Source organism: Cucumis melo, chromosome 6, assembly GCF_025177605.1.
Source record: "Cucumis melo cultivar AY chromosome 6, USDA_Cmelo_AY_1.0, whole genome shotgun sequence".
In the NCBI taxonomy this organism is placed as follows: Eukaryota; Viridiplantae; Streptophyta; class Magnoliopsida; order Cucurbitales; family Cucurbitaceae; genus Cucumis; species Cucumis melo.
This window is the reverse complement of record NC_066862.1, coordinates 32,450,590-32,461,405: the sequence shown is the minus strand read 5'-3', so window position 1 is coordinate 32,461,405 and position 10,816 is coordinate 32,450,590. Positions and strand designations below refer to the sequence as shown.

Sequence of the window (10,816 nt, the reverse complement as noted above, 5' to 3'; positions counted from 1 at the left end):
TACAGATGTATATACTGATAACATCATCTGTTTATGTAGTGATATATAATGAAATTCAACTACAATTTATGTATTATTGAATATATGCAGTAGTATATATATAACAAATCACAGAACATAAATATGAATAAGATGTATATATCTAATAAATCACATAATAGAAGTAGATTAAATAGTGGCGTATAAATGTATATATTGTTCACGAAAAATTTACTAAACAAAAATATGAATAAGATGATCGAAACATGCCGTAATTATTAAATATATGCAATAGTATATAAATTGAGTAAGAATAAAACATGAGAAAAAAACTATGTGTATGTATTATTGAATATATGCAGTAGTATATATGTAACAAATCACAAAACATAGATGTATTATTCAGTAGCATATGTGCAAAATCAAAATAGGAGGAATATTACCGGAATATATGCTATGAAACGGAAGAAGAAAGAACAATTTTTTGAAGAAAAAAATATTCTACGAAACGGAAGAACAAATAACATATGAAAAAAAAAACTAACTATATCATAAGAAGCAAATCGAAAGGGAAGAAGAAAGAACAATTTTTTTTTTTGTAATAGAAATCGAAGAAGAATGCCGACATCGGAATTGATGATCATGCGAAAATAACTTTTGGTTAGACATGAAATTGAAAATATTTATTTTCTAGGATAATTAAAAATATTATTACTGTATAAGATAATAATTTAACCCATTTTAAATTATTGTAAAGGTAATAAATAATACATTAATAAATACAAATATATATGTATTAGTAATTACGGAAGTTACAATTGATATGATAAATATGGTTGTTGATAATTAAGAAAATTATTGTTCAAGATTCATGAAAATTTGGGTAATAAGGTAAATTCATTCATTCTTTTGTGAAAAATGTTAGTCAATTTAGGACTTTTATGAAATTTATTAGAAAGAAATATCCATTAATTGTGTTATATCATATAGCAATTTAGACTATTTATGAATATACCAAGATCTATACATATGTTCACGATGGTTATATCTCAAATTTGCTCTCTTTGAAACCGGCCTATATTAACTAGTAAATTATGAGAATCAAGATATGGAAAAAAACAAAAGAAAGAAAGAGAAAAAGAGGGAGATGAACCAACGATTTTGAGAGGATCACACTTGGGGGAAGAGGGTATATGACAAAAATATAATAGTTTATCACTCGAAAATATAGTAGTCAATTATCATTGTTTATCAATGCAGTAGATCATAAACTTTTACTATACTCGTAAATATTTTAATTTATTCTACTATAGTATTTAGAAGTAATCTATTTATGTTATTTTTATTTTTAAACTTTGTCCAAAAATTTTCACACAACTTTTAAACGACTAAAACATATGATATATCATAGCAAATCTATGAAAATTTATAAAACAAACCATTCAAAAAAATTTAAAATTATTAAATAGAAATTTTTTATTTTCAAATATGTAAATATGATTATTATTTATACCGATTTATATAATCGGTAGCCTTTTGATGCTTATTTTAAGTGATTTGTAGATTTTTCTATGATAAACTAGAAATATTGAATCACCCCTCATGTCGATACCTATCCATGGAAACGTAGGGATACCGATGAAAATTTAACATACCATATATAAAAATTTAATGCAATGACTAAGATATAAAATATGACAAAGGTTTGATTTCATGCAAACGTTAAAGGTGTTTGTGTTGTTCTTTTGCTTTTGCCTTATAATAAGGTAAAAATACATGTGAGAAGTAGCATGTTTTGAGGGATAATACATGTGATTTCATGCAATTTTCAAGATGGAGAACTTTGGCTGCAAATAAAACATATATATATATATATATATATCATATTATTTGTATAGCTTTTATTACACGTTTCAACATTTAATTTTATTTTTCGTAAAGCAAACATTTAGAACAACTATTTAATTTGGTGGAAAATTAATTAAATTTGGAGCTTATAGTATATTAATAAAATATAATAAAGTATAGATTGGACTTTGGCTTTTGGCTTGTGATCGAAAATTAGGCATATAGGCCATCTATAAATAGCACATTTGCAAGCAAACCAAACCCTTTAATCGGAACATTATTTTCATACACAAATTAATTATATTATATAAGTAGGCTATTTGTAGCCTATAACTTGGCCTAGTGGTACCAATTTATATGACAATGCATACCTTTGACCAAAAAGAAAAATTACTGCACAAATTCTATTATAAATTTTTGTTTGTACATATAATATTATTATGTATGTAATAACAAGGTTAATTTATAAATTACTCTCCTTGAAATGATTTATTGGTCTTAAAAGTTATACTTCGTAACTTTGACATATTTTACTTACATGTATAAGAAGAGAATAGAGAAAATTTAAAAACTAGAACCCTTAACAAAATATTTACATTTCATAGGAAAATCAAGTATAATGAATTTTTTCTTTTAATAATTTGATAAGTATAAAAAGTTTGTCAATTTTTTCTATTTACGAAAAATCGTAAAGAAAGAAAATTACCATGTAAGAATACCGTTGTTAATTAGAACCTATATGTATTTGATTTTTCAATTTTCAAATTTTGGTTAGAGTCTCAAACATTTTTTAACTTCTTGCAAAATCTTAAAAATCAGGAAAATTACTTTTTGAACTATTTGTTTAATGTCGTTTTAGGAAATAAAAACCTACAGATAATAAGTAAAATAAAATTTTACAATATTTTGTGAATGTTTTTATCGATATTTTTATTTACAATAATTTTTCATAAAAAAAAATTAACTTCAAGTTCATTCTGATCTTCTCGGTTTATCTATTTCTAAATACAATATTATCACTAGGAGCGAGTCAAGAGTGTGGCTTCATGTGGGTCTATTGATTCGATCCATAATTCATAGTTTCTAGAGATATATATTTTGAAATTTAAACAATGGTAGAGTAGAGATCCGAACATGCGAATGAATATAAAATATAATATACATGATTATTTATCATATTTTAATTTAATATGTATATGTATAGATATAGGACAATAGTGAGGTTCTATAGGAGCGAATCCCCATAACTTTTGTATTACTTCTTTTCATATATTTTATGAATAAACAGTATCAAAATTTAGGTCCAATAACATTTCTGTTTATAATATTTTCAAATTTTTTAAAAGCTAGTTGATTTTTCCTTAACCTATTTCTTAAGTTTTATACCTTATTTTAAAAAACTATATATATTTGAAGTGTTAGCCAAGTATATGAATAACCAGAAACAAATATGGAATATTTTCAATAAATAATATAGCAAAATTCATCAAATCCTTTTATATTTCATTTCTGAATTTTTTCCTCTGTTCAGTTAAAAATTTCATTTTTTTGGTATATTTTGTAAAATGTTTCATTTTTTTTTACTGATAATCGTTCTCTGATAAATATTTTAAGTCTATATTTTTTTATTACGATTAAAAACCCCTTTTTTATGTTAGCATATAAAATAGAATGATAGACTGATTAATATTCGCTCCTATATAATTAGTCTATTAAGAGAAAAAAAACGATAAATTTAATCTCAATTGTTTAAAAAAAGAAAACTTAAAATTTAGCCTATAATAAAATAATTTAAGAAAATTCTCATAACTAATTTTCTTCACAGAGATTATTTATGAGTTTTATCAAATAACAAAAGGATGAATTATAATTATAATTCATATTAGTAAACTTTAGTTATTTTTTAAGCCGAACGGACCAAATTAATTTTACTATTGAACCTAGAAAAAAATATTGAAACATAAGGTTTCTCTTCCTTCTCTATGATTCTCATTTTATGTGCAAAAATTACATTGTCTAAAACAGATATACATTATAGTCACACATAATATATATATATATATATATTTAACTAGCAAACTGATAGTTTCTATTTTTATTTGTGTATCTATAGCTTGTATTATTGACTTTAAAATTAGTGATTCATTTTTTTTAAAACAAAAAAATATTTGATCTTTCCATTCGGATACATCTATTTGGTAGCTACATTGTAATTAAATCTACAAATTTAAGACAATAAATCACAATCAATTTATTGGTTACTTCAATATTTGTCACATCCAAGAATAAAAAGAAAAGGGACACAACATAAAGATAATGAGAACAAAAAAATGGTATATATACTTGGTGTGAAGCATATAATATGTTTGAGTTACAAATAAATCCTCCCTTAATCAACCAAAAGAAAAAGAAAATGGAAAAAAGGGGAAAAAAAATAGCCATTGGCACAAAATATAATTAATCAAATTTGATTTTTTTCTTTTTTACTTCTTTTGTAACACCACACTCTTATTTTAAATATATATTTTTAATTCAACTGTAGTAATTATTTTGACCAGAACCACACAATATAATAAATTATGTGATTCCTTTTTATTGTATTTGAAACTTTTTCAAATTACTTTTTTTTTAACAAGAAAATTCAAGATGATTAATTAGATAAATCCATTGAAATAATGGATAAACCAAGAGACCTTTTGTAATTGTCTTAAATATATTTTGAATATATCATGCATACTCACACATGCCGTATACACAAAATTTACCGGGCTTGCAACGGTTGTTGCAACGGCCACAATGGCGTTTGTCGTAAGCGACATCGACACACTCTCCTCGACAACATTCTCCCGTGTACTTGCATTTCTTCTTGCATTCCCCACAATTGTGTCTATCGTTCATCAAGTTCACACACTTGTTGTTGCAACATTTCCAACCTTTTCCATGTATCTTCTCGCACATCTGTTTGTTCTTGTGACAATGGCTTGCCGCTCTAGGATTTCTCGTTTCTTTTTCTGCTAAGAATCGACCCAGGCTTCTTGACGGTTCCAACTTAGTCGTTGTCGCCGTCGTTGAAGAACCTTCGATGACGGTTGTTGTGTCTGTTTGATCTGTCTTTGTTTCTGTTACTAGTGTTGTTGATGAGTTTTCGAATTTCTTCATGGTGAGAGTGACGGATAGAGCCATGGTTATGGCTATTACGAGCATTATTTTCTTAACTTCCATGGCTTCGCCGATGGAAGTTTCAAAGAGAAAAGGTGTATCGTTTCGACCGGTTTTTTTGTAATAGGATTTTTAGAAAGAGAGAGAGAGCGGGGTAGGAAGTTAGGGGAGGGAGACTTTGATGTATATAGTAGGACTTAATGCGAAAAAGATGGGTAAAAGGAAAGGGAAAAGAGTGTTGTTGAATTCTAGGTCAATAACCCTAAAGATTAATTAAATATAAGAGATTTCATTGCTTTGGGACACTTAAACAAAACTTGTATTCTACATAATTTTAGTTTAATAATCAATGTCATAACTCAAAAGGTCAAAGGGGTAAATCAGGGATTTTAAGAAAATATTACTATTGTGTCTCTATGAAGGAGCTGACTTGAGGAATTAATTAAGCCATGCTGAAAGGCTAAGCAAAGGTTAAGGGTTTGCAATGCAAAAAAGAAGAAAAATAAAAACATTAAATTTGAAGCAAAATAGATGGCTTTAATTTAATATATAGTTTAATTTTGTGGTTTGTGTGGTGTATTTTCTTAGAACAAAAACATTAATTTAAATATATGAATCTCTTAAAGGGGCATAAATTTAAATGATATTAAGCAATAAATTCACACACGTACAAGCAAAGATGGTATATAAAAAGAAAGGTCTGAATGCAAAGTTTTAATGAATTTTCAAGTTGACTAACTCACAAGGATCATATGCATACATGGCATGGCATGCTACACCATTTCCATTATTTTCAATTTTCAAAGTTGATGGTCTAACTATAATTGTGTTTATTTAATTATTTGCAATACTTTTATTGTCTAATTTCGATTTGATCTCTAAGTTTTCAAAACGTTACTATTTTCAACTATTAATGGACTTGGTTGGGTTGAATTTTTATGAACAATATGTCAAACTTTTTGAGACTCGGCTAAAGAGCTTTTAATTGAGTTGTAGACTTTAACGAGAGAGTTCATAGCTTCTTTAATTTATACGTACCAAGACTGAAAGTGCTTTGTGTGCACTTTTAGAGGGTGTAAGTGATCAGTTTGTATGAGAGGATTTCAAGCAAGATTCGAAAAGTACTTCATAATGGTAAAGATGGTAAAGAGAGGATCTCAAGCTTACAAGGAACCTAGCAATATGTTAAGTAGTATAAGATGAGTTGTACATGAGACGCTGTAACATGAGTTCTAGCATACATATAACTATTTCGCTCTAATCATTTAACTCTTATGTTATTGAAGTTTTTCTTTCCATCTAGCTTACGTCGTACCTATAGCGTAAGTAATATTGTATCGAATTGCCTAACAAATCTACAGGCCTCTCCACCTCTTTTTATTTTTTTTTTTTAGTTTGCATTCTTGTTATTAAAATATTTTGTTTGACCTGTGTTGTTCTATTTTTTTTTTTAAAAAAATACAATTGATCAGTAGGTACACTCGGACATCTCCACTAAGTGGATACTCTCTTAACACTCTCATCATCCCCACTTCATTAAGATATACAGGAGAAGGAAGGGACAAAAAGATAGATATGAAATAGCAAGATGGCTGTAGTTAATGAAGCCTAGTCAAAAGAAACTAAACAACATTTAGATTAATAGCAATAGATGAGTCACTCTAGTTTGTAAAAAGTAGAGCTTTGCTAGTCCATAGTCCTGATAGCGCACAGATGTCTCCCCAAAGATCGATGGTCGATATATTATTATCCTTGAAAATACAGTTATTTTTGTCTAGCCAAGTTGACCATATCACAGAAGCAATAGCGTTGTTCTGTATTAGATTCATTTGTTTTTCATTTACCTTTGGCATTTGAATTTTGTTTCAATCCAGTCCCTAAGAGAAAACCAACATATATTCCAAGAACAAAAATAATAATAATAATAATAATAATAATAATAATAATAATAATAATAATAATAATAATAATAATAATAATAATAATAATAATAATAATAATAATAATAATAATAATAATAAAACTATTGTTTAGTAATCATTTGGATTTTTATTTTCAATTTTTTAAATTTAAACCTATAACGTAGACATCTCTTTCATTTCTAAAAATGTTGTTTTCCATAGATATTTTATACGAATGTTTTCGAAATTCAAACCAAGTTTTGAAAAAGGTGGTTAATGCAAACTTATTTTCTTTTGGTAATTTACAAAGAATTTGACAATTTTCCTTACGAAATTGAAAGGAAATAACCTTAATTTGTTTTTATCAAATGAATATCAAACACATGACTTAAGCTTTTTAAAAATAATTGTTTTGCTTTATTATAATAGTCAATAAAGCACGAATACTTCATATGAGGCAAAGAATTCATATTAGATAAGTATGAGATACTAATATATCAAGATACTCTCATATACATATCTGATACACAATTTGGCGTATCTGTTTTTATGTTGCTGTATCTATTTCTATACTAACCTTTTTCTAAAGAAAAAAGATAAGCAACTCATCTAATATTTTCTAACTCAAAACTAAACAACCTATTTAAAATGTTCATTTCATTATCCAAAAATAAACAAAAAACTAAATCTTAGAATCATCTGATCATCATCATCTCATCTAGGTCTTTGTAAAATTTTGTAAAATATAAACCTCTTGATCAATATCTTCAACACTTTAACAAAAAAGTTCTTCGTTTATCTTCGTACTTTTCTTCTAATATTTTCTTTCCTCTCTCTTGATTTGATTTGTGTCTTTTTCCTATTACATTTGATTGAGTATTATACTTCCATAATTTTGATGTATTTTTTTTTACTATATTTTAGTGTTTGTATTGTATTTCGTATCATTGCCATTAATTTGACTTTTTTTTTTTATTAATTTCTTATGGATTTAGTAAATTACATTTCGTATCTTTGAGTATAAATTTACCTATATCCTATTTTTTTTAAAGAAAAAAATGTATTTTCAAACGTATCTGTATCACTACTAAAAAAGGGTATTTTTCAACATACAAAACCATCATTGGAAGAGAGATCGTCGGGAGAAAGGACATATCCCAATGGTCAGTATAGAGCACTGACTTTTATGGGCAACTCCCAACATCGTAGAATGACGTCGAGAGTTAGCAGGTTATAGTAAAATTTTGTATCACCCAATTCTGTTTTTAATGGCATTAGGAGTGCTCTACCAACTCCCGACATGTTAAATAATGCGTTGGGAGTTCTGATATGAACTGCCCAATACATAAATTTATTAATTAAATTGTATTAAATAATTTTGATTAAATTTTAGTATTTTTCAGTTTTATCCTTTTTAATAATATTTAAGTATGGTTAATTTAGTATTTTTATAATGCAATAGTGTTTTATTGGAAGGCTATTTAAGTCTTGCCGGTGTTCAAAAAAGTTTATATATATATATATATATATATATATATATATATATATATATATATAATCGAACTTTCAGGCCATTTCTATCAATAGAAGTTCTCTAGTAGATCGTGATGGAGACTCATCAGTCATCACCACATTTTTTCGCAATTTTTGATTCAAGGTTGAATGTTAAGAACAATCAGATAAGTTTGATCACTTTGGTTGTGGAGTAGTGTTCGAACTTGTTCGAACTAGTTCTCCTTATCTCTTGGTCTTTGATCAAAAAGTAATCCAATTATAGTCCTTCCCTTTGGATTGTTGTCAAATTGGTTTGAGATTTTATAGAATTATTGTGATTTGAAAAAGTAGGAACCCAATTGGTAAACCTCTAATACCAAATTCATTACACTTGAAGTAGGAATAGTTTTTTTTTTTTCTCTATATTCTTGACAATTTCTCTAATGATCAATTTAAATTAATTAATTGTAATAACATATAAAATAAAAGAATAAAGAAATGTATTAAAAGAGAAAACCTTGTACCAAACAAGAGCATGTTTATTCCATACCAATTCCTACCCTTGTTCCCATCCCAATTTCTTCGATCGAAACTGCTCCATACAAGATTAATGGTAGGATAAACATATGTACAAAATGGATAAATATAGAATTATGAGTCTCAACACATCTAATAATTTCCCTTTCTTAATATATTTCGAAATTTTTTTAAGCCCATATTAATATATTTTCCCATCTCCATTATGAATCCAGTCTTGCAAATAAGATAATATATCATCATTAACATATTGAATGAAATAAAAAATAAAAAACTTCTCACTTCGTTGACATAATTATTTTAATTAACATATTAACTCGTATAAAAAATTTATAAAAGAACAACCGTTCAAATTATTTTCGAAAAAGAATGTTTACCATTTGTTATCTATATTTTTTAAAATAATTATTATATTTTCGGAAAAAGGATGTTTACAAAAATAATGAACTTTAAGAAAATTAGAAAATCAATAAACAAATCCTTCCATATATAATAATAATAATAATAATAATAATAATAATAATAATAATAATAATAATAATAATAATAATAATAACAACAACCATAAATTTTGTGAATTTTTAAATGTTTTAAAATTAAATTTAAATAATATAAATATAAAAAATAAGGAGACAATCCCTTCAAATTATAGCCAACAAAAAATTGTTTAGGGCTTTCTAAATGTTTTAAGTACTCATATAAATATTAAAGAAACACTAATTGATCAAAGAACATATTTGGAATTTGAGACTTCTATATCATTTGGAGAAAATAATCAAAAATTTTCTCCAAGTTAGTCATGCGTTAAGGTAGTAAGATTTTTCCAAATATATATATATATATATATATCAAATGGTTATAAAAAACAAGGGCAAAAATACAAAATTAGATGAGAAAAAATTATGGTTAATTTTAATAAATAGAACAAAATATCAACGTAACAAAATCGAAAAACCTATAATATTTTCATAAATTCTAGGTTTGCATTTGAATATTTCAGACGAATTTTCACTTTCTTTTTTCTTCTTTGCGATTTATTTATCTCCTCTTCAAATTATTAATTCCTTTATATTATTACTTCTTCTTCTCTTCATTTCCCACTTGTTTTTCTTCATGATTTTTTCATTTCATCTTCTAAAATTTCTTCCTTCTTTGATTTTTACTTCTTCAAATTCCCACTTGGTAAACGGATCTTTCTAATATCTCATATATTTTCTCTTTCATATCTAAACGATCATGTACCAAGATCTACACAATCAGAAGAAATGAAGAAGATGATCAAGGAAATGACTTGGACAAACAGAGGACCTTGAATTTACGATATACGTTTTGGTTTTTGGCATATCCATGCATTTTGATTTCTTCAAAGTTTCAATAATGTATACTTTACTTTATTGTCATTATAGGTGTGGATTTGTTGGATAATGACGTCTAAGTCGATGACAGATGATGCTTTTTGAAAAAGCAATGGGAGATAATCAAATAACCTTCAGTTAATACTAAAGCTAATGACTATTATGATAGCAGAGGGACAGCAGAAGAGAATAGCACAAGAAACTTTGGTAACCAGTTCGACCATTGTTGCCTGTCTCGGGAGCTGTGCACAGCCCTGATGAGTAATTTTATTAATATTCACTTAAGTTAATATACATCGATACAACATATAAACTCTACTCAACTATATGACTAAGTAACATGCGTATTAAGTTCAAACTTCAGGCTCCCCCTGAATGTATAAGTTACTCTCCTTCATGATGTCTGACTACAGGCTCCCTCTATATGCATGAGTGAATATCTTCAACAATATCTTTATATACTTCAAAAGATTACTGTGACCACACAGACCACTGTCTCGTCCTTTTCATTACTCATCGACGATATCAACTTAGATCAACATG

At 26.7% G+C, this 10,816-nt stretch overlaps 1 protein-coding gene across 1 annotated transcript; it reads right to left on the bottom strand.

The window, feature by feature from the left end:
• Positions 1-4,141: 4,141 nt before the first annotated feature.
• LOC103491076 (stigma-specific STIG1-like protein 1) lies at positions 4,142-5,153 on the bottom strand. Its single transcript, XM_008450899.3, has one exon. The coding sequence runs from the start codon at positions 5,047-5,049 to the stop codon at positions 4,555-4,557; it is 495 nt and encodes a 164-aa protein (XP_008449121.2). The 5' UTR covers positions 5,050-5,153; the 3' UTR covers positions 4,142-4,554.
• Between the last annotated feature and the right edge of the window lie 5,663 nt (positions 5,154-10,816).